At 53.6% G+C, this 27,987-nt stretch overlaps 5 protein-coding genes across 5 annotated transcripts; 3 read left to right on the forward strand and 2 right to left on the reverse strand.

Annotated features, from left to right (window-relative positions):
* Positions 1 to 247: 247 nt before the first annotated feature.
* On the reverse strand, positions 248 to 3,808 carry TGME49_228290 (phospholipase/carboxylesterase). The gene has a single exon (XM_002366410.2). The coding sequence runs from the start codon at positions 3,409 to 3,411 to the stop codon at positions 1,954 to 1,956; it is 1,458 nt and encodes a 485-aa protein (XP_002366451.2). The 5' UTR covers positions 3,412 to 3,808; the 3' UTR covers positions 248 to 1,953.
* Positions 3,809 to 5,639: 1,831 nt separating this feature from the next.
* On the forward strand, positions 5,640 to 8,294 carry TGME49_228280 (hypothetical protein). Its single transcript, XM_002366409.2, has 2 exons — positions 5,640 to 6,170; positions 6,593 to 8,294. Exons 1-2 carry the CDS (start codon positions 5,992 to 5,994, stop codon positions 7,572 to 7,574), a joined length of 1,161 nt encoding a protein of 386 aa, XP_002366450.1. The 5' UTR covers positions 5,640 to 5,991; the 3' UTR covers positions 7,575 to 8,294.
* Positions 8,295 to 8,366: 72 nt separating this feature from the next.
* TGME49_228270 (hypothetical protein) lies at positions 8,367 to 12,404 on the reverse strand. The gene is made up of 2 exons (XM_018780201.1): positions 10,514 to 12,404; positions 8,367 to 9,747 (listed from the first exon to the last, which is right to left on the reverse strand). The coding sequence occupies exons 1-2, from the start codon at positions 11,825 to 11,827 to the stop codon at positions 9,205 to 9,207; spliced, it is 1,857 nt and encodes a 618-aa protein (XP_018636096.1). The 5' UTR covers positions 11,828 to 12,404; the 3' UTR covers positions 8,367 to 9,204.
* An 80-nt stretch (positions 12,405 to 12,484) lies between these two features.
* TGME49_228250 (elongation factor Tu GTP binding domain-containing protein) lies at positions 12,485 to 20,658 on the forward strand. The gene is made up of 7 exons (XM_002366406.2): positions 12,485 to 13,139; positions 13,534 to 14,556; positions 14,988 to 15,225; positions 15,739 to 16,997; positions 17,906 to 18,103; positions 18,875 to 18,994; positions 19,327 to 20,658. Exons 1-7 carry the CDS (start codon positions 12,927 to 12,929, stop codon positions 19,627 to 19,629), a joined length of 3,354 nt encoding a protein of 1,117 aa, XP_002366447.2. The 5' UTR covers positions 12,485 to 12,926; the 3' UTR covers positions 19,630 to 20,658.
* Positions 20,659 to 22,439: 1,781 nt separating this feature from the next.
* On the forward strand, positions 22,440 to 27,654 carry TGME49_228240 (hypothetical protein). Its single transcript, XM_002366405.2, has 2 exons — positions 22,440 to 26,221; positions 26,833 to 27,654. Exons 1-2 carry the CDS (start codon positions 22,626 to 22,628, stop codon positions 27,611 to 27,613), a joined length of 4,377 nt encoding a protein of 1,458 aa, XP_002366446.2. The 5' UTR covers positions 22,440 to 22,625; the 3' UTR covers positions 27,614 to 27,654.
* The last annotated feature ends 333 nt before the right edge of the window (positions 27,655 to 27,987 follow it).

Consider the following 27,987-nt stretch of genomic DNA (forward strand, 5'->3'; position numbering starts at 1 on the left):
CGAGAAGTCAAAGGCCGTCGTGTCTCAGTTTCAAGAATCTGCATGCCCGCGCCGCGGCCCCTCCCCGCCGTCTGCGAGTTTTCCGAGTGTACATACACCCGAGGTCAGTCTTGAAGCTCGGAGCTGGGTGCAGAGGGAACTAAAGGGATTTCAAACTGGAGAGGGAAGCGCGTCTCGTCTTTCAGAATCCTGCAAATTAACTCTCTCATAGAGGGGACGCGTACGCGGTCGCCGTCTTCGAAGGGATGTAGATTACCTCGGAATCGACTCTTCGTTGGCAGCAGTTTTCAACACTTGGATTCATCGTCTTTTCCGCGTTCCCTCCGTTGCGGGGGTCGTTCCCAAGAAAAGACAACGAAGTCGTGTGTTTGCTGTCGTGAAGTTTTCTCCGTTTACAGCATGGGAGAAAGCGAGTCAGTTCAACGCCGTGTACTGATACACCAAGACAGTCAGGGGAATCTGAGATCTTTCTCAGTGCAACGGTGAATCCTTTCTGGTGTAAAGGCACAGATGTTCCGAGCACCAGCCTCCACAGAAAGAAAGGGAAAAGTGACGACTCCTCAACTGCCTCCAGCTTCGCAGACTGTCTCTACCAGTTCGTCGACTCTCTTCCCCTCTCGTTCCGTAGGCTCTATTCCTCAGGTCTTCCCTTCTCATTCTCGCAAGGCGCTCTATTCAAACTTCGACCCACTTTATATATCCACACGCACAGATATATACATATATGCATATATATATATATATATATATATGAGGATCTGTTTATATATATATATATATATATACGTACTATTCACATGTCCGTCTACAACTAGGTCTGTATGCACATATTCGTACATATAGATAAGCGCATGCACATGTGGATGCTTTCCGTGCGATTTAGATCTGCATGTGAGCGTCGACGTCAAGAAACGCCGCATGCAGATGGGTACGGAAGAAGGCAAGGCGGAGCGGAAATCAGGCAAAAGAGGGGAAGAAGAAAGGTAAAAAGAGAGCGAGAAGAAGGGAGAGGAGGACAAGAAAGGGAATCAGAGAAGAGGGCAGAAAGTAGAGAAAAGGAGAAGAAATGCGACGAGATGAAGGTGAGGGCGAGCACGACGCACGCGAGGTGGAGAACAGAGCGTGGAGACAAGAAAAAAGAGACGGAGGAAGGCAAACAGAGAGAAGCATCTGGAAAAAAGTAGAAGAGCGGAGCCATGAACGAAGAAAATCGTTGGGTGAAGCTGCTCATGGCTGCCCTTTTTGCACGTCGCTCAGAGCGAACATCTTCGTTTTTCTCGACAAGCGCTTGGTTAACGTTTGCCACCAGCCACGATGGAGAAACTCAAATAAACGCCTAGTGGAGAAGATCAGCAGAGAGCAGACGAAAACAACCGAGACCAAGACACGGTCCTTACGTCAATCTCTGCGCCTCCACGCACAGCTCAACGCGAGTGAATATATATATATATATATATATATATATACATTTATATACGCGTATGCATGCAGGTGTACACATATGCATGCGTGTTCATATGATTCACGAGAGAGGGCATGAGAACGAACTACAACTCTTTGGGAGCTTCTGCGAAGACAGAGGCTCATGCTTGTGTCTGTGTCGCACCCCGGCAAATATGTTTCGAGGAGACATCGTGGTTCAGAGGAGACAAAAGAGCGAGATGAAGAGTTGAGGAAGCAACAGAGAAGACAAAGCGTGAGATCAGGAGACATGCACAAGAACAGCGAATCCGGTCGAGAGTTACTCGCCCCTGCTTGGTCCTTTTTGTTGAAGTGCCCCACACACTTTATTCTTCGTTGTTCTTTCGTCCGCTCGCTGATCCCTCTCGCTTTCTCGGTCTCTCCCTTGTTTGTGTCTCTCTCCACTACCGCCTTTTTCTCGTCTCTCTTTCTCCCCTTGCCTCGCGTCTCCTTCCTCGCTCGCTCGGTTGATGTCTCTTTTCTTCTTCATCTTCAGTTTGTTGTGAGGACGTTTTCGATGAATCGTCGAACCTGATCGAGTTCCTGCGCGTTCGCAGAGTGGCCGAGACCCTGGAAGGACAGGAATTTGACAGCTTTCTTCGCGACGTCTTCCCCCCAAGCCTCTGCGTATTGTCGTCTCACGATCGCTGCGCTCTCTTGACCAAATTCAATCAAAACTAACTCGTCCTGCTCTCCATGGCAATGCAACACAGGTGTCGGCCCCTCCACTCTCTTCTCCTTTTCTTCTTTCTTCTCCTCTTTCTTCTCTTCTTCCTTCTCCTCCTCGGTCTTCTCTTCCTCTCTCGTCTGCAGCGCCTCTTTGCGGCTCTGCGTGTCTCGCTTCCCGAGGCAGCCTGCGCTGACTCTGAGTTCCTGCGCGAGAGGCGTCCAGGTGGAGAGTGCGACGATGCCGCCTAGGCGGACCGAGGCTTGCAAGCCGGTGAAGTAGGCGAGGGCGCCGCCTTGACTGAATCCTGCGAGGATAATTCGCTCGGGAGCGACGCCGGCTGCGAGCTCGCCGGCGAGAATGGCGTCGATGCGCTGCTTGGAGGCGAGGAAGCCTGGCTTGTCTTCGGGAGCGTCTTTCGACAGCGAGAAGATGTCTGTCCACGCGGGCGCCGGAAAGCCGCCGTTCAGTGTGACAGGGCGCACAGGCGCCGTCGGGAGGATCACCCGAAGCGCAGGAAAACATGAGAGCGAAGAAAGCAGCGAAACGAGGTCGGCCCACCCCGCGGCCGTATCGCCCAGACCGTGCATGAAGACGAGAGACGCCGTCTGCGGTGTACAGACACCCGGGAAGCGGTGGAAGCCTTCGCCGCCGTAGCCGTCGCCTGGCTGGAGAGACGCCATTTTGCGCAGCGCCGGAGGGAGAGAAGCACAGGACGTCGAGCTGGAGTGTCGACTGGAGCCAGCTTCCGAGGGAAGCAGGGGACGAGAGACGAAGGAAACCGCAGAAGGCGGAAGAGAAGAAGAGAGGGAAGAACGAGCGAGAGGAGAAGAGAGAGAAGAAGAGATAGGAGAAGAGAGAGAAGAAGGGAGAGAGAGACGAGTAGATGAGGGGGGGTAGGCGTTGGAGAGAGGAGGGAAGGTAGGAAGAGAACGGGGAGAGGTAGGAGTTTGCGAGAGAAAGGCGCGAAGTTGAGAACGAGAAACTTTCAAGGACAAGGGCGGCATGTGTGAATTTCCCTCCAGGACGGGGCGGCAGCGAGAAGACACACCCGAGACGGGCAAGGGCAGGAGAAGACAGAGAAGCAGCAGCAAGCGCGAGAGGCTGAGCCGCGTCTTGTGCGGTGCACAGCAGCCAGCGCAAATCTCTCTGCGTTTTTCAGAGGAAAGCCTTTCTAGGGAAAGAGTGGAGCCATTCTCTCGACGCCTTGCACAGGAAGAAGAGATGAAATTCGTCGAACGCCCGAGAGAAGACGCGAGACACCGCGGAGGTCGAGGCAGCATGGGTGCACACACCTCACTCGGAAGAGGACTCCTGCGCCAACGAGGTAAAAGTGCAGCGAGAAAAGAAAAGCGGGAGACGAAAAGAAGGAAAAGAAAAGGTGCCGGAAAGCGGCAGCGCAGAGCAGCAGGAGACGCAAAGGGGAATAGCGGCGCCCCACTGCTCTCGGAGACTCAAACCGTGACGCGTTCACTCTCGGGGGGGAGGAGGATTTCCACAGCAACTGCATGCGAGCGCAAAAAAGACTTGTAAAAAGAGGAAAAACAAATAAAAAGGCACAGACGATAGAGAAAGCCGGGAGAAATAAAAGAGAAAGCTGACGAAGGCGAAAAAGGGATAAAAGAAGGACAAAAAGAAGGACTCAAGCAGCTGTGTTTTCGAGTCGCGCCAGCAGGAGAGACCAAGAAGGACAAGAAAGGTGTGTGGCTGTAAACGCTTCTCGATGTCGCTGCAGACTGCCTCTGTGGACTCTTAGGGAAGAAAGGAATTTCTTTAATCCGGCAAAACGAGAAAACTGCGGTCACGGCTTCGACAGCAGTCACACTTCCCCGTCCACCCAGTGGAGGGAGGTGAAGAGATGTTCTCCCGAAAACTCCACAGTTTGAAAACGCTCTGAAGCGTCTCTCCAGTATACAGTCTTCAGCACTTCGACACTCATCACTTATGTATATGTATACATGTGATATATATATATATATATTTATATATATTTATATATATATATATATTTATATGCATATATGCATATTTATGCATTTATATGAATGAATATAATGCATCTCAGTCGTTTTACATGCGCAGATGCAGAGAGCCTCTCTGTAAGCGAGATCATGTATTAAATCTGCTTCTATCTGCGATAAAAATCTACTGTGTTTGCATCTTCACACATACACGTTGGTATTCTATCCAAATATTCATGTATCCATACTCCTATAAATATTTAGGTCTACTATATGTCTGTGTGTGTGTGTCGTTTCCAACGGGTGTTTCGTCGTTCCACCGGATAAACGGGGGCCAACATCCGTTCTTGATAAATACGTTTTCTCTGGGTGTGCAAACGTGACAGACACACACACACAGAGTTCAATCTATCTCCCTAGCCAGAACGTTTTCGTAAAATTCTTTTTCGCTGAGTCCTATCAGCCTATCTGCTCTACCAGTCCACTTCTTCTTCTGTGGAAACTCGTCTCTTGCGGGATCCACGATTTTCTATTCGGGCTTCTCTCTCAGTCCCTCACTGCACACACATTTATGCTTGTATTTACCCAACGAGTAAGGAAGATGGCTATTCATACTGACGCCGTGTTTACCAGATTCCCATCTAGACATAATATGGACCTCTATATGGAGAGAGAGCGAGAAGGACTGATAGATACACAGTATATCTATACATATACACATACAAATATATATATATATATATATATTTACACGCATATATATATATATATGCATATATATATGTAAATGGATAGAGGAAAAAAGAGAGACGTCGGATATGCATCGAGAGATCTTTGTAAATTCATATTTCGCGACGACGGAGTACGTATGTAGGTAACCAGCAGTAAAGGAAGACTTGTTCTTTCCTAAAAGCTGTATCAGAAATGTGTAAAAGTGGAGTTTGGAGGTATCTTTCAAGACTTTGAAGATGTGTGGGTCTCGTAACAAAAGCACTGCGGCTGGGCCCTGAGCAAACAGAACGTCTGAAAGCGCACACTGTTTTCACAGAAGAATGGCATTGGTGTCTGGACTCTCAAACGGAGAAAATTCTCTGATGTAGATACTTGCATGCGTCTGTTTTTTCCGGGATCGTCTTTTTCTGCGCAACTGTCAAAGTTAAGGAAAACATCGACAAACAAAAGCAGGTAGACCCATGTTGAGTTCGAAGGATCTCTCTTCTCTGCTCTGTGTCTCCGCCTCCCGTCTGCCTCTCTCTTATTCGCCTTCTTTGTCGCTCTTCCACCCGCTTTCTGTCTCTCTCTTTCTCTCTCGAGTCCCCGTTGCCCTCTCGCTTCTCTTTTTCCGAATGTCCACTCTCTGTGTTTATGTGTGTGTGAAAACTCGCGAGTCTCCTCGAAATGCCGACTCACCTGGGAAGGCGAGAAAAATGTGTACGCATAAAGCGCAGCATGCACCAAAAAAAGACGGCGCCGCCGTTGAGTCCTGCAGACAAATCTTTGCGTTTTCTGCCAAGGCGTGGAAACGCCTTTCGTCTTCCTTTCTTTTTGCTCTTCTTTTTCCTGGAAGCCTTCCCCTGCTTTCTCTTCCCTCTCGACCGCCTTCGGGCGGCTGACCAGACGGACCTCGGGCCGCTTCGATATTGGTCCTCGTTTGTCTTCTTTTTCCCTCGCTTCTTTGCTCAGTTTTTGGTCCACGTTTTCGCTTGCTTTGCGGTCTCTTTTCTTGCATTCTCCGCTCCTTCTCTCTCGTCTTTCAAGGGGAAACAAGGTCGGCAGGAAGACGCGTCTTGGGCGTAGGTGCCTGCCTGTCTATACAGCGCAGCCGAGCACCCTTTTCTTTCCGCTCTTTTCTTCCAACCTTTTTGTGTCAGCTGGTCTCCCTCGTCCCCTGAATTTCGAGACATGGCTGCGGAGGAAGAGACGAAAGAGGGCCGACGCGCAGACTCCGCAGTCAACGAGCTGGAGAGACACCCGTGCGAAGAAGCGCCTTCCTTTTTTTGCGAAATTGTCGCGTCTCCCGACCTTGAGACTCCGCGGGGTCTCTCGGCGCTCGACGACCTCCTCAGTTCGGCGCCTGAAAGGTAGGTTGTTTCTCTTTTCTGTTTTTTTCTTCTCATCCCTTTTTCCTCATTCTTTGTTTTATCTTCTGCGCTTTCTGCCGACTTTTCCGCTCTCATCTTCCCTTGTTCTTCATCTTTTCTGCCCCCCCTCATGTCCCCCTCCTCTCTTCTCTGTTCTCATCTTGTTTCCTTCCTGTTCCCTCCATCTGTCGCCTTTCTGCCTTTTTTCGCCTTGTCTTTCCTGTCCTCTTCGTCCGTTCTTTTCTCCTCTCCTCACTTTTCTCTTCTCCTCTCACCTTCAAATCTCTGTTCTTCGCTGTGACCTTGTTGCGCCTCTCTTCTCCCTCGCCCGCGTTCGTCTTTCTCCTTCGCCTCGCCTCCACCCCTCTCTCTCTGTGCATCCCAGCTCCCCTAAGTTCCAGCGTGTGGTTTCTTGCCTCCAGATTGTCGCTGCTTGCCCATGTCGCTCGGCACTCGCAACAGAAGGCTCTGCGCTCTCACCAGGCTCCGCATGCAGTTTACGGCCCGGGTCTTCTCTCGAATTGTCTGCCGCACCAGCGCCGGGTCTTCGCCCTCCACCAGCCGCTGCCTCCCCTGACGCTCCTCCCAGAGCCTTACCGGTATCAGACGTTTTCTCTGAACCAGCTTTTGGATGCGGACCTCACGCAGGCAGTCTCCTCCAGGCCCGAGGCGCGAGCCGACCAGGCACCCGTCTTCGCGGAGCTCGCGGGCGCCCAGAAAGACGCCTCGAGCGAGACGAAGAAGGTCGCGGGGAGCCTCGCCGCCTTCCTGCTTGCCGGACCTCCCGCGTCGGCCGTCGCGCCTCACCGTCTCCGCCAGCTGGACCGCAAGGCCTCCAGAGCAGCCTCGCAAGTCTCTGTCTCCCGCGTGAGTGAATCGAGCCGCGGCCTCGCCGGCACGAATGCAGATGCCAGCGGTCAAAGCGCCGTCTCCTTCGCCCGCAGCCTCTCCGGCGTCTCCCGCCTCTCGGGCCCAGGTGTACATACACCAGCCCCCGCCTACCCCGCAGTGTACGTACACCCGGGGCGCCTGGGTGTATGTCCACCTCGCGGCGCGGGGGGGCCGCGCGGGCGTCTTCCGCGTGGTTTGGCGCCCACCGCGTTTCCCCAGGGTCAGGCCGCGGCCCAGGCGGGCAGCTTCCCGCGGCCTGCAGGTGCAGAGGACGGACGCAGCAGCAGCGTCTTGGCGCAGAAGTTCGCGACTGCGGAGAGTCGCCGCGCCGCCTCCGCCGTCGGCAGCGCATGCAGCGCCCTGAGTGCCCCCCCCGGCGGACCTGCGCCTGCGGGGCTCGGGCCTGGAGGCAGTGGCGCGGAGCGACACCGCGAGGTGAAGGAGAAGAAGAAGCGAAAAGAAGAGAAGAAAGGAAAGAAGGAGAAGAAGAAACGCCGCACTGAGGGCGAGTGACGGGCAAGAGCGAAAAAAAGAAGAAGGAGAGAAGAAAATGTAGGAGAGACGAAAATGTAGGAGAGAACAGGATGAAGGAGGGAGGGAAGAAGGAGCGAGAAGAAGAAGAGGTTCAAGTTTTTTCTAGAGATTCTCGGATTCTCTCGGTTGAGCTCTTTGGTAATTCTGCGAGGCGAGACAGGCTGGGAGAAATGTGCGAGATGCGTTGTCCGGGGTCTCCTCTTTCGGAGCGTCAACGCATTTGTTTGCGTTTCTCGTGCCTATGATTTCTTGCCTTCAAGTCTCGTTGTTTTTTCGTTCTCTCTTATCGCCCTTCTGTCGATTTATTTCTGCTTCTGCGGCACGTATGTCGACCCCCTTCCTTGTCGCCTTTCCATCTGTCTCGTTTCTTCTCTTCTTCTTTTTACCTTTCCTCACTGTTCCTCTCTGTCTCCGTTCGCCCGACTTCTTCGTTTTCTGCCTGTCTGCCCTCTCCGTTTCTGTCCTTTCGTCTCTGTCCCCTTCATTCCTTTCGTCTTTCTCCCTTTCTCTCCACTCTTCTCTCTCCGTGTCTTGCTTCTCTCCCAATTTCCTTTTTCGTCTCCTGTTCTCGTCTTCCGGTGTTTCTCGGAGCCCCAGTGTGTACAGATGTCTCCGTGTGGGGCTCCCCTAGAACGCGACCTTTGTTTCGCCACGGATGAAAGTTTCACTTTTCAGTCTTCTTCACTTCTTCCAGTGTGTTTGTCGGAGATCGTTCGCCGTCTCCTCTGGCAGAACGGAGACTCTGGAGGCTTCAGATTCGGAGCATCCAATACTGCCAGTGTCCAGTCTCGTGGAGATGCTGCACCGAGGCGGGCAGATACAGCTAGAGAGACCGAGGGAGAGCAATAGAAAGAGGCAGAGAGAGCAAGGAAGAGAAAGATGCAGAACGAACGCGAGAGATAAAAGAACGCGAGCGAGAGAGGCGAAATCGACCGACTGGAGAGAGACTGGAAGGAACAAAATGTACAGAGGTGCCGAGAGAGAGACAAGAAGAGACCCAGAAAGCGCAACAAGAGGCAGAGAGCGCAGAAGGCGCGTTCTGTTGAGTGCTGTTCGCAAGGGAGCGAGCGCCGGTTGATGGATCCAGTTTCCCTGAAGGGCAACCGTGGGCCTCTACCGAAATAGTCGAAAGAACGAGTTTTCTGTCACATGCACTTCAGCTCTCTTTTCTGCCGCAAAAAGAGTCGTTTTCCTGAACACAGGGCATCCGCTCTCTGGTGGCACTGCTGCCTGCTTCACACTCTGTTTCACTGCGCGACTCGCGCCATTCACCGGACTCGCAGAGTAGCCCCTCCACACTCCAGATTTCAGTGAGAGCGCGCAGAAGGCAAGTGGAGAGCAAGGGAGAAGCAAGTGAGAGTGAGAAGCGCGGAAGAGAGAAGCACAAGAGCAAGAGGAGAGAGGCTGAGCACATACGACGTCGCACACAGTTTTCTTTCTCTTTTGAAAACGTCTCCTCCTGGCGGTTCTTGTGCGGCCTGCTTGCCCCTCCTGCAAATCTTAGTGCCTTTGAAGCTCTTCAGTCTCGACTTTTCCTTTTTCTCTTCTCGCGTTCGGCTCTCTCCAAAAGCGCGTGTTTCGTTCTCTCCTCCACAAACGGCAGCTTGCTTCACTTTTTAACTTTTGTCAAAGTCGTCACACTCGTCTTCGTCGCTCCGCTCCGGCGCGTCTCTGGGGCCTTCCCTGCATGCACTCTTCTCTTCTCTTCTTTCTTTTGTGCGACAGGCGAGACTGTCGACCGCGTTTCCCCACTCTTCTTCTTCTCTATCTTGGCGGACCGCGTTTCCCCACTCTTCTTCTTCTCTATCTTGGCGGCCTTCGTCGTCTCTGTAGAGCTGTCTGCGAGTCTCTCCCTGGTCGTCTCTCTCTGTTGAGGCTTCTCTGTGTCTCTCCGATCGTCCTTCTCCTTAACTTTCCTCACATCGCCTAGGCGTCGCCTGTCTCTCTCGCCTGTGTCTCGCTCTCTCTGGAGAGCAGCGAGCTTTTCGTCGCTCTCTTCGGCGAGTTCCTGGAGCCTATTGAAAACTGCTGAGGTGTCTGTGCAGCGGTTTTTCAGAGGCGCCTCGCGCGCCCGGCGCACCGCATCTGCAGCCTCGCTCGCGAGAGTAGGGTCCTCATAGTGGCCGCACAGTGAAACTTCTTCCATCTGTTGCTGCAGAAAAGCAAGGGATGAGGAGACGTCGAGCAGCAGAGAGTTGCGACCGACGACCCACAACTTTTCTTCGGAACAATCCCTCGACAGAAACGAGAGCAGAAATATGTGAGCGACCTTGCCGATACAGGCCTTGCTTCGCTCGAGGGAGACACACCCAGGAGCGCGATGAAGCTAGGGCGTGATGTGGACATCAAGTCTACGTATGCATGAATACATATATACGCATACATACAGATACATTAGGAAGCAAATGAATACAGTCGAATACTCGGTTGTATCCTGACCTGTTGTTTAGTGAGAGAGATATTCAACTACACAAATAGAGACTGCGATGGACCTCCACTTTGAACGAATTACCATAACACTAGCCAAGAATACAACAAACCACATATTTAAATAAAGTGAAGAACCTGGACGTGATAGGTTCATCAAACCAAAAGCCGCTTGCATGGAGATTAATCCAATTAAATATGATAGACATTCCTCGTGTAACTCCCCTAATCAATTCAACGAGTCGCATAGAGAAGAATACGAGCTACGGGAGAAGACAGAGAAACGTCTTCCTTTCACCACACATAAGCATGCCTATATTGAAAAATATACAATCCTATAAATATATATATATATATATACAAGCATGCATTAGCATATGCAAGTACATATATACAACTATATACACAAAGCATATATACATAGATATATTTGTATATATATACATATATATATATATATGTGCTTGTGAGAGAAAGAAAGGTGAACCTACGCGTTTTTGCTGCTTAGCGAAGAAGGCTGAGAGTGCATGCAGAGCGCGCCAGATGAGGAGAGCTCCGAGGGAAGCTCCCAGAAGAGTCGAGGCGGCTGCGAATGCGTTGCTTCCTCTGAGGCCGAGAATGGAGCCTTGGTCTCGGAGGTACAGCAGCAGCTGCGCGCGGCGGTGAAGTGCATGCGCCAGAGAAGGCGGCTGGCAGAGCGAGGGTGAGAAGAGAAACTCGCGGGTGAGGAACAGAGAAGAGAACGGCAGAGACTTCAACGAAGACGCGGCAGGTCGCGCAGAGGCGAAAGAGCCGCTCGGCCGCGTCCACATACGAGACTGTCCGCAGGAGGCTCGGTGAGAGACCGACGCAGACCGGAAGTGACGCGGACCCTGTGCAGACGGAGAGGAGACGACCGACAGCGACGAAGGGCAGGCGAAAGCGAGGGCAGAGGGAAGCGGAGACGAACCGAGGGGAGACGAAGAAGAGGAGGAGAAAGGACGGCGGATCGGAGAGGGAAACGCGCATCGCGAGACACAAGAGAATTGCATTTTGCTCTCTGAGCCGTCGCAGGCGTCTCGGTGTCCTCCCACAGTCGGCTTGGAGGCAGACATCAAGCAGCGTTGAGACGCGGCAGTCGACGGAGCAGACGGACAAGACCGAGCAGAAAGCGAGGGAGAGGAAGAGAGGCCCCCAGCAGCGTGTGAAAGGAATGACGAGGACGCACTGTGGAGAGGAAGCGAGGATCCAGGCGAGAGAAAAGCCGAGAAGATACAACTCATCAGGAGAAGCGAAGGCAGCGAGGAAGGTCGCCGCGAGAGAGAACGGTTCCTCCTCAGCAGAAAGGCGAACGGAGCCGCGCGAGCAAGGAGACGTCCTGTCACTGCAGGAAAGGCAGAAAAAGAAGACGATGGTGAGGATGGGAGAGAAGGTGGTGGACGAGAAGAAGAAGAAGAGACAAGAGAGAGCGATGGAGGACAGCAGCGCGAGAACGAATGTCTCTCAGAAGAGTCAGGAACCGGCCTTTCAGCGCCCTGCGGCAGGGAGAAAGCTTTTGCACTGGCAAGGAGCGCCTCCCTGCCGGAGGCGGCCGCGAAGAGAACAGCGCAGGCAGACGTTGCTTCCTGTTCTGCGGACCTCGGAGACGAAGAGAAGGCGAGGCGCCTGCGCGCGCGGCTCTGGCGCTGATGTGTGCAAGCCTTCCGAGCAAGAAGGCGTCGAAGCGAATGTCGACGGTGGGAAGCCGAGCGATTGGAGGAGGAGGAGGAGGCTGAAGTCCCTGGCGAGGCGCGCCTGCCCGCAGTTGCTACCGAGACGGCCCTCATCTTGCTCGACTGGAGCACTCGTGAGTTGCGCGCATGCAGCAGGCGAAGAGTGTCTTCACTGGAGGATGGAAGCGCCGTAGTCTGGGGACGGATACACTCAGGCCGCAGTCTCCATCATCCTGCGAGACAGCTGCGGCGGTCCTCCCTCGCACGAGCATGCGGCGAGTCTCCTGCGCTTCTGGAGAAGCCGCAAGTCACCTGGTGATCGGGAACGACGGAAGCAAAGTCGAGGCGGAAAAGGCGTCAGGGCAGCAGAGGAGAAGACGACCGGCGCTGTTCCTCCGGGCCCGCGAAAAGGCTGCCGCCGGGAAGGAGGGGGAAGAAGGCGGAGAGGAAGAGACGAAAGAGACGAAAAAGACGAGAAAAAGAGGAAAGAAGAAAAAAGAAAGCGGCGGAAAGGGAGAGAAGACTCTCGGCAAAAGAGGGCAGACAGGAGTGTGACCAGCAGCAAGACACCGAAATGTGATCTCCGCGAAAACAGGTCCAGTGGAGAGAATCGACTCCACCGGAGGCAGAGAGACGGCGAGGAAGGCAGCGGGAAATGTGGATTCTTCTGAGGCGAGTTTCGCCGTTCGGCAAAAAACGAGAAAGACAAGAGTCCGGGGGTGTGCTGTTTCCGGAAGGGGAGAGACAGCTGTCTCTCGCATGTCTCTCCTAGCCAACCGTGTAGGGTCTCGCGGCGCGCAACACAGGAGAGACACTCTCCCTCGCCAGTGCGTCTTGTGATGCTTTTGAATGACAGTTTTTCAGCCTGAAGGGAGTCGGGCCAAGACGCTCTGTCCTCGCCGGGCAGAGCGCGGACGCCTGATTTTTTCGTTGTTTCTGCCGCGTGCATGCAACCGTTTTCACAACGTCCTTTTCTTCCTAGGGAAAACTTCTGCGCCGGTGAAAAAACAAGCAGAAGCAGCCCCCGAGAGAAGAGCGCACAGAGTACAAGAAGGGGCCCGACCAGAGAGGGCAAGCAAAGAAGAGGAGCAGAGAGAAGAAGAAAGGACGAAGAACAGAGAGAGAAGTAGAAAGGACGAAGAGCAGAGAGAGAAGAAGAAAGGACGAAGAACAGAGAGAGAAGAAGAAGTCTGGGGAGCACGAGAGGGGAAGGATGAGGGCGTCTACGCTGCTTTCGTCTCCCTTCTCGAGTTCTTTCTCGGGTGGCGTTTGTTCTTTCTTGTCTCCGTTTTTCCTTCTCTCTTCTCCTCGCTGGAGTGTTCGGCGCCACAGACCCGTCGGCAGGGCGCGCATGAAAGAGACTCTTCTAGTGGGGAGGAGACAGCGAACAAAGACGGTTCTTCTTCCGCCCTACGTGGCACCGAAGGTAAGTTAAAGGACGAAGAAACCGGAGAAATCAATTGCGAGTTTGACGCGAAGGAACTCGTGACTCTCTTTGCCCTTCTCTTCACGCTCTCCGCTCCCAGACACACCTCTCTCGTCTCGGTCGGTGTCTCAGCGCCTCACAGCTTCGCTCGCCGTAGCTCTCTTCCCTCTCTGTTTACCTCCCTGCTGTCTCTTCCTCGCCATTCCGTTGCCTTCTTTCTCTCCTCGTTCTTCTCTCCTTGCTTCGCTTTCGCTCCTCGGTCTTGTCCTTCGCCATTCTCTTCTGCAGAGGCGGGGAAGGCCTGCTTCTGTTCTTCAGGCGGTCTTTCGTCTTCTCCGCTTCGCCGCGTCTTTTTCCTCACTCTCTGCTTCGCATCTCGCTGCCTTCCTCACAGGAACTCCGTGTCTTCTTCCGCGTCGACTATGCGACCTGCCTCCGAACGTGCGGTGTACGTACACCCGAGCCCCACCGGTACCTGTGGCGAGACGAGACGGGCGAACGACAATTTGAGTGCGTGAACAAAAGCAAAGTTCTCGTCCCCTTCGCTTCGGCTGCCCATGCATGCAAGCTCTTTGGCCTGCACCCCGTTCTTGTCGACCCTGAACCAGACTGGTCTCCTTCTACTTTTTCTTCTTCCTCTTCTGTCTCCTCTTCTTCTCCCTCCTCTTCTTCTGTCTCGTCTTCTTCTGCCTCCTCTTCTTCTGTCTCGTCTTCTTCTGTCTCGTCTTCCTCTTCTGCTCCTTCGGTTCCCAGCCCGCTGCCTTCTACGAAAGTTGTCGTTCTTCTGGGTCACATCAACCACGGAAAGACAACGCTGCTCGATCGACTCGCAGGCACTCTCGTTGCGCCCTTCGAGGCCGGTGGAATTACTCAAAACCTTTCTGCAGTAACTGTCCGAATCCCACCGGCGATATCTCGTACCCCTCGCGCATCCCCTTCTTCCTCCTCTCCACCTGCGTCTTCCTCTTCGGAAGCGGGAGAGCCATGGGCGCAGCTGACGTTCATTGACACTCCTGGTCACGCGACGTTCGCGGCGATGCGCGGACGCGCGAGTGCATGCGCCGACCTTGCATGCATCGTCGTGGACGTCACGGAAGGCCAGCGCCTGCAGACAGACGAAGTGTTGCGCCTCGCAGACGAGTTCGATCTGCCGCTCCTGATCGTCATCAACAAAGTCGACAGAATCCTGCCCGCCTGCGCCTCCCGGGAAATCGCCCTTGACGCCGGGCAGGCGGAGGACGGAGAGACAGAACGCGAGAACAGCGCATTCGCAGACGCAAAAGAAGTCCAACTTGTCAAGATGGAACTGCGCAGACAGTGCCAACACCTCAGAGAACAGGGACTCTTGAAGCGCGACCTCGACCAAGAAATCATGGATGCCGTCTGCACCTCTGCTCTCTACGGCTACGGCGTCGAGGTAAAACCTTCACAGGAGAAGAAACCGGAAAGGAGACACACGCGGCAGAAGCGAAGAAAAGAGGCAGAAGACGAAATCGGAGCGAGAGAGAGAGAGAGAAAGGGGAGTTGGAGAGAAAGAGACGAAGAAGCATATAGACGATCAGAGAACGAAGAGAGAAAAGAAGGGGAGAAACCTAGACAACATGTGTGTTTCTCTTAACTGCCATCGTCCTCTCTCTTTTCCAGTTTCCTTCCGTCATCTCTCGATTTCTCTTCTCCCGTAAGTTCTCTTGTTTCTTGTGTCTCTGTTTCTCTGTCGTGAAACCTTCAACGCACCTTCTTCTCTCTCCTACCCTCTCTCTTTTTCTCTCGTTCCCTCTTTCTTTTCTTGTGCGCATTGGCGCCTCCGTCTCTTCTTCACTGTCTCTCTTCGCCTTTATTGTCTTTTAGACCCTGCTAAGTCGGCTCGTTCTTCTCGCTTCCTCGTCGCCACCGCCGCGTCCGCTCTCGCCCCTCTCGCTCTCGCCTGGAGCTGCGGCGCTGCATGCCAAGCAAAAGCGAAGATCGGATGCTCTTGTCGACGCCCAGGTCTCTCCCGCGGCTGTCGGCGTCGTCCTCGAAGTTGGAAAAAGCAGCGACCGCGGCGTCTTATACACGGTGCTCATCAAGCAGGGACACTTCTCCGTCGGTGCGTCTCTCCTGGCCCATACATATATATATATATATATATATATATTTGTATATATATATATATATCTTTGCGTATGTATATATAAATATATTTATATGTACAGATATATATATATATATATATGTCTGTGTAGATACGGTACGTGTACACACGTTGATCTGTAGTCCATGTGTCTGTCAACGATATGGTGTACCTTTGTTTGTTTTTTCGGGACGAGTTCTCAGAGCTCGAATCGTCTTGGGCTTTGAGGGAAGTGTCTGAATGCGTTTTGGATTGGCGGTTTGTGGGTTAACTTCTTTCGCCAGTGGAGATATCGACAGTCGCTTTCTCTTCATCTCGACAGTCGCGTCACCGTAGGTTCAGTTGAGTGGCTGCTGCATCTTGCAAATGTTCTTGTCGCTTTGCCTATGTGTGTGTGCCACAGTTCCATGTTTGAGGCAGCTGCCGTCTCTGTCACTTCCAGATCGCCTAGTGTCACTTTGTCCCCCGGTGTTTTCCTTTTGTGTTTAGGGAGCTACTTTGTCGCTGGAAGTGCGTATGGTCGAATTCGGTCGATCGAGATGGTTTCCTCGACTTACACCTCTCCCCGCAGTTCTTCTTCGTCCCTCGGCCGGTCTCTCGCTGCTCCCGATGTGTCTCCGTTTTCCGCTCCGCGGGGGCCGCACGCGTCGGCTGCTGCGTCCTTCCCGCCAGGCGCCGTGGTGACGTGTGGGGTTTCCCGGGCCCTCAACGGAGACTGTGGGGTGGACGACCGGATCTATCTCCTGCCGCAGTGTCGCGCCTTCCGCTTGGCCGAGTATCGCCGGTCCGTCGAGCGGCTCGCGCGCATGCAGATTGCGGGAGCGCCCCTCGAGATCTCCCAGTGGGAGGCCGACCACCCCACAGTGCAGAGACGCCTGGGGACGGGACGGAGACAGGAGACAGGAGACCCTGGCCAGGAGCGCCTCGCCGACGCCGCGCTCGACCGACGAGAAGTCACGCGAGGCAGACGAGCAATCGAGGAGTTCGGAGTCGCAGCGGCGCTGAGCCACAAACTCGACGAAGACGCAGACTTGGCCCACGAAGATGAACCAAGACGCAGAGAGGCGAAGACAGAAGAAGGCGAGAGAGCAGAAGAAGGCGAGAGAGCAGAAGAAGGAGAGGGAGGAAGGTCTTCTGTTCGACTGTTTCGAGAGGTCACGTTGGCGGAGTTCAGCCAGCCTCTGGGGAGACGCCGGAGAAGACGGTTGGGAGAGAGTGAAGAAGAAAGAAGTTCGAGAGACTCCGGCGAAGAAGCAGAGGGAGGAGAGACATGGGGGCAGCGAGCGCGTGGCGGCCGCGAGAGGAAAAGTGAAGAAGCGACGGTCGCGTCTGACGGGGAGTCCACCGTTTCGAGGGGTGCTGGCGTCCTCGATGAGTGGGCGCTGTTGAGGAGTGCCGGGGCCGGCAAGACAAATGAAAGAGAATGCGAGTACGACTCCATCGCCATGTCCAGCGACGCCGCGCAGCCGCTGTACATGCACACGAGAGGCTCCGAGAGTCTGGAGGCGCCTTCGGGGATCCCAGGAGACGCCCCGGCAGGCGGCGAAGCGAGTGCGGGGAGATCAAGAGGGCGCAGAAGTTCGCGAGGTCGACGGCGAGACGGAGAAGCAGAAGATGAGGACGAGGAGGTGAAGGGAAGTTTGCATGAGTTCTGGGGGCAGTTCGACAGTCGCGACGAGTGGCACCAAGCAGTGAAGGAGAAGAACGACGCGCTCATGGACCGCTGGCGGTCGAAAGCGAAACACCGGGTAATCCAGAAGACAAGTGTCTGTTGTCTGCAGACGTCCAAGGCGCGTGTGAACTTCGAGAGCTGCGAAGTTCCCTGTGAGAAAGAGAGGGTGCTTCACTGCGCAGTGACACTGTGATAGACTTTTTCGAGCAATCCAAGGGTCGACCGTTGAGGTTCAACTTGCGTCGACCTGCGTCTTCAACCTCACAAACAATAGAGCAACAACGCCTCCCCTTCTCTTGGCCACTGTCGCTTGGGAAGCTTTCTGTGTCACAGCCTGCCTCTCCTGGGAGCTTGTCTGAGGACCTCCACGTTCTCTCATTCAGATTCAGAGTCGAGCCGCGCCCCGAAGAAGAGCAACGCGGTCGACGGACTCGCGGGGACTCGCGGCAGCGGGTGTGATCACTCTCGAGTCTCCTCGTTCTTTTTTAGAGATCTGTCGCGTCGACTGTTGAAAGAACAGCGAAAAACTTGACACGCTTGTTTCGTCTCCGGGGGTTTGCGTTGAGAGCTCGTGGAAGCGTCGTCTCTCGCGTTGTCTTCTTGCTGAGGCCACAGACATCCGTCGACTGTGCCACAGAAAGAAAATGCAGCAAACGCATTCAACGTCTGCGGGTGCAAAGCGTTGCTTCCGGTCTTTTCTTTTGATGCGTGCGTCTTCTTCGGTCGTGTGCAGAAAGCACAAATTCATTTCATCTGTTGGTTTTCAGTGTTACACATAAACAGTATATGTCCCCCTATTTGTATATATATATATATATATGTATATGTATATGTATATGAGTTTGCATAAATTATCCGTATGCATGTCGTTAGACGAAGACATAAGAACCGACAAGCTGGGGTGCGGAGTCTCGCGACCGCGTTTGCGTAGTGGATGTTCGAGGCGATCGAACTGCGTCTCGCTGACTTGTCCATTTTATGCAGGCTCTGGAGAGGCGAGAGCAGAGACGAAAGGAGAGGGCGATGCTGGTCGAGGCGGAGCGCATGCGGCGCCACGCGCTGAAGGAGCCACCGTTGACGGAGGAGGAGATTCGAGGAATCATGGGAGAAGACGAGCTCTTCCGTGAGGAGGAGCGTTTTCCGGAGACACTCGAAGAACCGAGTCTCCCCCAGAGGAAGCCCGTGAGCGTCGCAGTGTCTCAGAAAACAACTGGGCAAAGCGCGAATAGAAGAATCATTTTGCACTGTCTGCCCACATGACGAGACGGCGCAGGCAACACCAAGCAGATGAACGAAATAACGTTGAACACCCTGTACAGGAGGGAGCATGACAAGCCTCATGCGGAGATCGCAGAACGAGAGAAAACGATGTCTGTCTCTCGAAAGAAGGTGGCGACTAGGGCGGGCAGTTAGTGAGGCGATATGATCTACACGTGGAAATAGGAGAGAGTTAGGAGGGTCCCTCTCCTGTGCTTTCTGGTTGACGAACGCAGGACAGACAGAGCTTCATGTGCCACGACTGCGCTGGACAGTTGCATGTTGTTTTTGCGTTAACATCTGTTGGCTGAGACAGTGGAGACTTCCACACTGGATGTTTGATTCGTTTGATACAATCTGGGGACGTCGGCCTGTTCTCTCGTTGGAAGTCGGACCTGATGAATTTCTCTTTGACGCACACAGAGTCGACAACACTGTGACCCTCCGGGGATCGGCTCCGCACCGCGAGTGAATGCCTAGGACGGACAGGTGTATGTTGTGCTGTTGAGCCGAACTCTGGGGTCTCCAGTGAACTGTTTTGGTGTGTTGTCTGCATGCAATGCATGCGTCGATGTACACGTCCTTTCTCGTTTGTAGAACTGTTCGACCTCTATTCACTGAAGCTTTTTTCTACTTAAAGGATCTGTTCGTCCATAGGTGTTACCTTGCTGCTTCATATGATTGTCACTGTCGTAGAAACAACGATCCAAGGCGCTCCTGACTCCTGCCAAGAATGCCCCGGTCATTCCTGTCATTCTACGCACCGACGTCGTCGGCACCTTCGATGTTCTCCTCGATGAAATGGAAAAACTGCAGGTGAGCGATCTCAGCATATATATATAGATATATATATACATTCCTGTGTAGGGTATTGTTAGAACAGTCTGTTAAGCAATCTGTCGCATGCTTATCTGCGTACGTCATATATATGTATATATATATATGTATTATAACTGTTTGTTTGGATGCGGATATCATTGCGTTCTCGATCTACGTACGGTATTCGACTATGTACGTAAACGTGCTAGATAGAGGGGGTTCCTGTAACCTCAGCTTCTTGGCGTTTCCGCTGTTTTCTGTGTCTTTCGTCGTTTCTGTGTCTGCATGTTCCTGCCCTTGTGTCTTCCGTTTTCTCTGTGCATTTCCAGGCAGAGTTTGGCATGCGAATCCCCGTCGTCCACGGGGGCATTGGCCCTGTGGTGCCTCGCGACGTAGTGCATGCAGAGGTGGAGAAGACGTATGGCTACTGTCCGATCTACGCTTTCAAAGTTCCTGTGTTGCCAGATGCAATTAAGCATGCGCTCGTCACATCGATTGTCATCAAGCGGTTCGACGTCTTCACAGATCTCCTCGCTGATTTGCGGGAACGCTGTGTCAACACGCAGAAGCTGATTGACCACAACATCTACGTCCGAAGTCTCAAAACAGAGCCCACGAAGTCTGGTCTGTAGCCAGTAAGATAGAAGCCTGAAGGGGAAGAGGCGCACGGGAACCACGGACCGGGAAGGTTTTCGAGGCTGTCGGTTCCTCGACGACTTCTCACTGCCCAGAAACGGCGTTCACGATGCAGAGACAGACTTGGACCGAGAAGAACCGGGTGCGGAAAGACGAGAAATCCGTCAGCAAGGAAGGTGTGACAGTCGCGAGGGATGCGTGTGGGAGCAGGAAAGGTTGACGGCTCGTACCCTGCAGTCGAGGCACCGAAAGAACAGACAGAAGAGAAACCGTGACGAAGACAACCCGAGGAGAAAGAGGTCCAGGACGGAAGGCGCGCCTTGAGTGAAAAACAGCTTCTCCTTTGGAGATTCTGGAGGGATGTTGTATGCATATTAGATGGTAGAGGATAGGATAAGAAGTGCTCGTCAAGTTCATGGTTGTTTTCTCTGTTTTGTCAAAACGCGTTGGCGTTGTCACTGGGGGTGCCTTTCGCGCTCCGAACGAGGACGCGTTCGCCATTTGCCTCTTGATAGGTCCGATGCGGTGGCGTCGGCCTCCTTCTGAGCCTCTAACTCTCAAAAAGAATAGTAAAATGCAGACTCTCGACATTCCATCAAAAATGTTCTGCTGCTCGCTTCGAAAGGGAGAACTTTGGGGCAGCAATTGGGTCGTGGAGAAATAGCAGCCACGCAGACGCAGGCTCGGTGTCGAGTTGTGACGAAACCGGAACGAAGTTCAACGACGTGTGCGTGGGAAGAACTTGAGGCGAAGAAACAGGTGCAGAGCTGAACGCCCTAGACGCGTCTACTGTTTTGATCGATTCTCGTTTGCCACCAACTTGTGAGTAACCATATTGTCTGCTCTGATCTGTCCCACACACTCAAGAGGAGCCTGCCTTCGACTCAGGCTCTTTGTTCTATTTTAGATATACGCATGCCCCCGCTTGTCTCTTAGTCGCCGACACAGTGTCTGCAAGACCTAACGAGCGCATGTCGGCGCCACACGTTTCTAGAGGTTGCGAAGAGACAACTAACGGCTGCACAAAGCGAGAGATCACTCTTTTCGTGACTCACGCATCGAGCGCTGTGGTCTACCGAACTCACATGTTCACGACTGTCGCCGTCAATTCGCAGAAATGTCTCTGGCATCCAGACTGCCAAGCCGGCTGATATGGAGGTGTCTCTAGTCACTCAAATGTGCTAATCCTTCCGACGTGCTACTTTGGTCAGGAAGTCGACGGTCAGAGGAGTGGTACGTACTATGAAGCCAGGAGCGATGGTCTGGAGAGAGCCACGACTGGGCGTTAAACGCTTCCACTCAGAATGCACGTGCAGATCGGAGTGAAATCGAAAAGACATAAGCCAGGCAGCAGTGTCGTGGATCGAACAAAATTTAATACGTGATCCCGCTTACGGACATCGAAAAAGCGTTCACTGATTTTAGTTATGGAACGCGCGTACTCTTCATTCTCAGAACAAGGAAATGCATGCTCTCAGTGACTATTATTCCCTCTACGATGGTACGGATCATACTAACAACCGAGTGGTAGCTGTCTCTCGTTTGCGGCTTTTGCTTTGTTGGGAGTATGACACCCATACAACACAATACCGGTCGAGTGGCTCGTCGATGCGAGTGACAAATGGTCGTTCCTTGTCACAGCGGCGATAAATCTGTGTCCCTGCTTTACATCTCTGAAGATAGCTGTTAAATCGGAATAGGCGGACGACTTCGTGGTACCAGTGTGAAAGGTTTCCAAAGCGAACTCTCACGCCTGGTCTTGCAGGCCTTTATTAAAAAGCGGGGAAATTCGTCCTGTCGCGGCAGAGCTCCCAAAAAGAATAGAGAGCCTCCGGCATGTTACAGTCCGTTCTGTTTTTCGAGTCGTTGTTTCTCAGCCGCCTTCCACTGCTACAGGCTGGCCGACGCTAGTAGCGTTGGCCTGGGGGTCCGCGCCACACCCCTTGCGGGATGGATGCTCTGGGGACCCAAAAAGATGGAGAAAGTGTAGAACAGGAGAGAAATCAACCTCTTCTCGGCGAACAGCTACAGTTCCGTGTGTTAACACTGCTTTCTTTCCGTATCACTGTTTGAAGCTTGTTTCGGCCCGCGTTCGTCACCGTCGTGCCGCGTTGTTCTAGGCGCGACAGCCTCAAAGGTCGTCAACGCGATTCGGCGAAAAAGGTTGTGTATAGTGGTTTCCTTACGTTGCACGCACTCGAGTTTTTTGTCAGTTGGGTTCTGCGCCCAAAAATAGCCACATATTTGCCTGAGAATGTTTGTGGAACATCAGGACACCGTGCGCGGTACACCGGAACATGTCTGTGTTCTGACGTCACTCTCGACTTAAAAGGTAATGGATTAGCCCTACTGAGCAGCAATAGGGTTTTCGCCACGTTTTGGGTTTACAGAGATTCTGATTTCTATTTTGGTCACGAATAACTCAGACTCCCAGTTTCTTTCAAGGCTTTTCTTCTTTGTGTAAACACAGGTCGAGAGGTACGAAGGGCAGACATCCTGTTTATCGCCTTCTCGTTCCGAACTTGGGTCGAGGGAAGAAGCCTCTGGTCAACGCTGGAAAACAGTTTGTGACTCCAGCGCTACGGTGTGTTTCCCGTGGTCTCATCTGTTGCCGTGGCAAACGGATCCCAACTTTTTTGTCACGCTTAGCCCGTCTTTTGCGAGTACGGGCAAACGCCCGTTGTTTTCATGTTAACTCTTCCTCTACAAGGTGTGTCAGTCTCGTGCTTTTATTCGTTCTCTCATACACAGACGCTCCCGCTGAATCTACATGTTTGCCTCCTCTTTCTCTCGATAGCAGCAGGGACCTGGGCACATGAAGGTCGCGAAGAGTCATTGTGTTGAGTGCAGAAAACGTTCACGGGACAGAAACGTTCACGATCTAGCAGACACAAGGTAGTGTCGGTGGTGCGCCGCTTACTTCGACTTTCCACATATATGATTCAACTGCCCGTCACCGTCGCCTTTCAGGCATTTTGCCCCCACTGACATAATGCTTTCTCTGCTGCTGAAAGCCCCCAGAACAGGGTCTGGCTGGGGGCATCTTTTATATCAGAGATCCCACGATGCACTTTCGCGGCCTTTGCGTTCCACATTGTGTGTTTTTCTGCTCGGATTGTTGGTCTGGAGTGTCGTAGTGAGTTCTAGTTCTTCTGATGCTGTATCGATCTCCGACCCGACGCCTTATACAGCCGAAGAGCCGAACACGCCACCTCACACAGCCCAGAATATTGGAGATTCACAGGAAAGCGACCCAGAATCACCTGGAAAACCAGGGGACAGGGACAGCGGAGTTACGCCGGGCACTGCACAATCAGCTGAAGCGATGCCTAGATCTGACGGAACAGCCAAACACACATCTGAGAATGTTCCTGATGATGACGATGAAGAGGCAGGCGAGCCGGCAAAGAGACGCGACCTTGATCCGGGGACCGAAATGTCAGCGCGTGAAACGCCCTCCACGAGCTCGGTTTTCTCTTCGGCAAACACGCAGGCGGACACCCAATCCCGAGAAGAAGCAATGCAAGGAGAGACATCACACCATGATGTAATGTCCTCGGATCGTTTTAGCGAAGCCAACGGAACAAATGATACACACCAAGCACATGAAAATCATACAGAGCTTGCCACCGAGGCGGAGAGGACGCAAACAATCCCTCAATCTTCTCTTTCGCAGACACCTGTGTCCGCGGGGATGCCAACAGAACACGACCGAACCGAAGTAGAGGAGAAACACGAGAGTAAAACTCCTCTGTCAGAGGCGCTGCCCGAACCTCTGGATGCACTAGGCTCTCATTTGTCCGCAGGTAACAATACCAACATGATGACGCGCCTTCAAAGCGAAGGAACTCCAGATAGTCTCCCGATCGCATCCTCTCTCGAAACACCTGCCTACCCTGGCACTTCGATCGATGGTGATGCCTCACAGAAATCATCAGAGATGTCGATCACCCATCAGTCTGACATGTCTGATTCCCCCGAGATCAAAGTTGAGACGGGCAGTGCTGCTGCTGCCGAGCAAACCCCAGGAACGATTACTCGTTACGGGAGTATAGATGCAGTGACAGGGAGTGAAGAAGGACTCTCTGCCGGTGAATCAGAGGCGGCGGAGACAGACTCCTTACCTGGAAGCTTGCCAGAGCCTGAAACCACACACGCTGCTCACACTACGGTGCCGGTGGTAGCTGATGCGTCTGCGTCTGCCGCAGACAACGAGGGAGGAGACGATGCACGAGATCATCAGGACCGTGTGTTTTCGGCTCAACAGGTCCGCAACTCTACAGAGCCGGCGATGGAGACAATCGTCATCCCGGAACAAGAGGCTTTCGTTTCACCACCCCCGAACAGAGGGACTTCCACCGAAGTAAAGAACGCCGGCACTGAACAGCAGGCTGGCGACGACAGGCAGCATGCGCAAGCAGATCCTGATGCCGCCCCCCGGATCCCTGGCTCTGACCACGTAAGGTTGGAAATGGACGCTAAGGGAAACGATGGGCAACATGGTGACAAGGTGACGGCAGGAGAGGAAGCGCTGGCATCTGAAGACGAAACGGGCACGATGACACCGTCTCAGCCACATCAATCAGTCTCTGGCCAAGATGCGGGAAAAGACACGGAGGAAAACGAAACCTCGGCGTCGCCAGCGCATGTGGCTGTGGAGGTTGGAAGCGCGGAAGGAAGTGAAAATCCGCTCTTCGCGACAGAGCACGACCACCTTCAGCATCCCGCACCAGAAGAGAAGTCAGCCACGGAGAAGCCGACGTTAAGCCCGGCAAATAGTACAGACATTCAGGAGCAAAACGAGGAGTCGAAAACAGATGCAACGGAACAAGTGTACGCACACAGCTCGATGCAAGTGCAACCTGAGACGGAGGGAGTACGGCCTTTCTCTCCCTCCACTGCACCTCAACGTGCCGCCGAAGATCCAGAACGCTCAGACGGTCCGTTGTTTGGCGTACACGAAACTGAGACGGACGCACATTCACACCATGAGTCTACGACAGCTGCAGACTCACCACTTTCGGGTCCCCTAACGGATTTGTTTGTTCCGACGGAAAACTCGGAGACCGAAGAGCACGAGCACCCAGAGGAGCATATCGGGTACACCGGAACAGCGGGCGTAGACGAAGCAGAGAAAGCGGAGCCAAGTTTCCATCACGGGGTGGACGTTGTGTCAGACGACCATTTGCCGTCGTGGGTCGAGGGTGACGAGGAAACGCACCGTTTCAACCCGGACGACGAGTACTCGAGTGGGTACGGCGTTGGCGAGTACGAGCAGGACGAAGACACGTTCTTCTCGTTCCGTCCTGCACACGAGCAGTTTGATTTGCCGCAGTCTGGAGACGACAGCTCCTTCGTTGAAACTCACGAATACGACGGACGATTCCAGGAGATGCCGATCGCATCTCGGCACCGAGCGAGCGAGGCGTCGCCGCCGCTCCAGACCCCCCGTCCTGCATCGTTCAGTTTCTTCGGCCGTGTCAGTCCGTCTTCGCAGACGAAGAAAAACGAGGTAATGCCCTCTTACTACGACAGTCACCAGTCCCACGAAAAGGCATTTGAAACTGCGCACAAACCGTCGCCGATCATCAATGCGTACCGCAGGTTCGGGGGCCGCCACGTCGACGAAATGAACGCACCCGGCGAGGCCGTCGCTGACGAAGAAGACACCGTGTTGGTCGGTCTCCAGTCTTCACAGCGACACGAGCAAGAGAAAACGCAAGTCGAAGACGACAATCAGCGAGAAAATTCCGAGGTTTCATCCCCTCGGCGACGGGCAGAGCCAGAGGAGCACGAACATGAAGAGGCGGCAGGGTCCGGTGACCACCCTGAACAGTCTCAGCAGGAGCCTGGGTCCCCCTCGCCTTCCTTGAAGGATGCTACTACCCATGCTGTCACACCTTCCAGTCCTTCCAGCTCCCCGACTTTCACCGAAGATGTGGCTTCTGACAGAGGTGAGTCCTTGTCTCCCGATGCAGGGGCAAACAACGTGGAGGCACCAGCCTCCGCGGATTCATTGTCACAAGAGAAAACACAGGAGGCAGAAGAGGATGGAGACCATCCGTCTGCAGCTGGACAGCAAGTTGCTCCGACTCCCTCTGCAGCTGGACAGCAAGTTGCTCCGACTCCGTCTGCCGCCGACTCTTCTGCAGCCAACGAAGCAATCAACGGCGGATCCGTCTCCGATCCGCGTGAGGGGAGGTGTTCTCGGGAGGAACTCGAAGCGCTTACCGAGTATTTTTCTGGGCAGTCAGACACCTGCAGTGCGTATCGGTGCATTGAGGTGGAAGGTATGGAGTTCCACGAGCGACTTAAGGAGCACTACGGCTCCGTGTACGATGAAGCGCAACTCGAGGAACTGGCGGGGCTCTTTGCAGCTTGCTACTGCCGATGTCCGATGATGAAATGTGAAGTCGACTACGTCATGGAGAGAGGCTCAGATGCATGCAAAGAAGCCACAGTCGAATACTGCGAACAATCCAACGAAAAATTTGTCGACCGGTGCACCTCTGCCGCCGAGCAGTTGCCCCTCGTTTACGACCTCAGCGCTGACACTGGTGGCTTCAAGCTCCCCTGCAGAGTCTGCAGGTAGGAACGTGTTGGAGAGGAAGTGGCCGGGAGAAACATGCTCCTTTTCACTAAAACGCTCGCCTCCGCACCGTTCAGCAGTTACAAACACAATAACATATATAAGTGTCTTGTTTCCTCGTCGTCAAAGGCGATGCCGTTCACACGGTGCGCATCGTTGTCCATTTGCTTATCGCGAGGATTTCTTGGTGCTGAGAATTCGAAGTGAACAAGAAGCATTACCAACAAAAACGGAAAGGAAGCGCCGGTAGAAACAGGGAAAAGGGTGCTCTGAGCAGCCCCACATGAAGCGCTTCACGATGAAACACCTTCAGTTTTAGGCCACTCCTGTATGCTGAGTTGGAAGTAGACCTTTCTTTCCTGAGCAGTTCCTTCAGAAAGGAGAGGCATCACATCTCCTTCTCACCAACGCTGTTTCTCCTTCGTGTCTCCCCGTTGTGATTTTTCTGTCGTTCTGTGTCATACTTGTTCCAGCTGTTGCCACGACGCTCCGTTACTCTTTGTCTGCGCACTCCCTCCTTTTCCCTTTTGCCACATTTCTGACTGTCTTTTACTCCCCTCCCACCTTTTCCCCAATCACATGCCGTGTGTTCTTCTATCGTTCTCTGCAGGCGTGAGGATCTTGACCAGCCAGGAGTTTCTACGGGGTCTGTCCATCATTCTGTGTCGTCAGCCCCTTCTGACGTGCGTCCGTCCACTTCGTCAGAAAATACCCTTCCCCCCAGTGGAGGTTCTGTGGACCTGGATCGGCGCCACGGCCGGGCACCGTCGCCAACGTACGGCCGCGAGACCGGCAATGAAACTGGAATTTCTAGCGGCGCCTCTGCTGGGCAGCCTTCCACGCATCCTACCGGGTCAGGGAATCCGTCTGAGGCAGACGAAAGTGGGCGAAATGATGAGCACGAAGAACACGAGGCGGGTTCGAATGGGACCGGCTGGGGTAGACCGTTTTCGCCAGACACCCCAACGTCTCAGTCTGAGAGTTCCCGTCCACCGAGTTTCAGCAGAGAAGAGGACAAGGAAGCTGGCTACCCAGGGGGTTCGTCGCAAGTCTCAACGATGCCATCGTCCCAAGGAGGCGCGGAAGGCGCGTCTGAAGATTTGTCTCCTCTCTTAGGTGGAGAAACCGCTGCCGGAGCCACCATGCACGGACCGGGCGAAGTTCTCTCGCCTTCTGAGTCTAGCCAGGCTTCTGAGTCGACTGCTGTGACCACAGTGCGTCCAACAACGACGGGAAGTGTTTCTGCAACTGGCAGCGCGCATGCGGAAGGAGAGGCTGGAGGTGAAGCGGTGGAGGCGCTGAACGAGGCTGGGGCGGATGCCATGGCCGCTAGCATTCTGCTGGCATTGGGAGGCAGCCTATTGGGGATACTGGTCACCCGGGTGGCGTGACAGAGGTGACGCCATGTCGGAAATAGGGAGCAGCACGCGATGGGATAAAGAAACGAAAAAAGAAAGGATGGAAGTAGCTCGAAATTCGGGAACGAGGAAGTGTACACCAGCTCTCAGTCTACTCTTGCACACTTACCCGAATTCTTGATCCTTGCCTTCCACGAAAGCGAGAACTTGCATCACGCCTGCTAGGAGGAAAAAAACCTGTAGATACAATGTAAAGCGTGTTACATACAGAGGGTTAGCCAACCTCTGCGGTGTACGAGAAAGCTCTCAAAGAGCGTCGCACTCACTCAAAGTCCTCATGTTTTTGAGAGAATGCCAGTGGAACGCACCGGATCAAAAAAGGCAAACATCCACCACCAGACTTCGAT

Source organism: Toxoplasma gondii, chromosome X, assembly GCF_000006565.2.
Source record: "Toxoplasma gondii ME49 chromosome X, whole genome shotgun sequence".
NCBI classification, from domain to species: domain Eukaryota; phylum Apicomplexa; class Conoidasida; order Eucoccidiorida; family Sarcocystidae; genus Toxoplasma; species Toxoplasma gondii.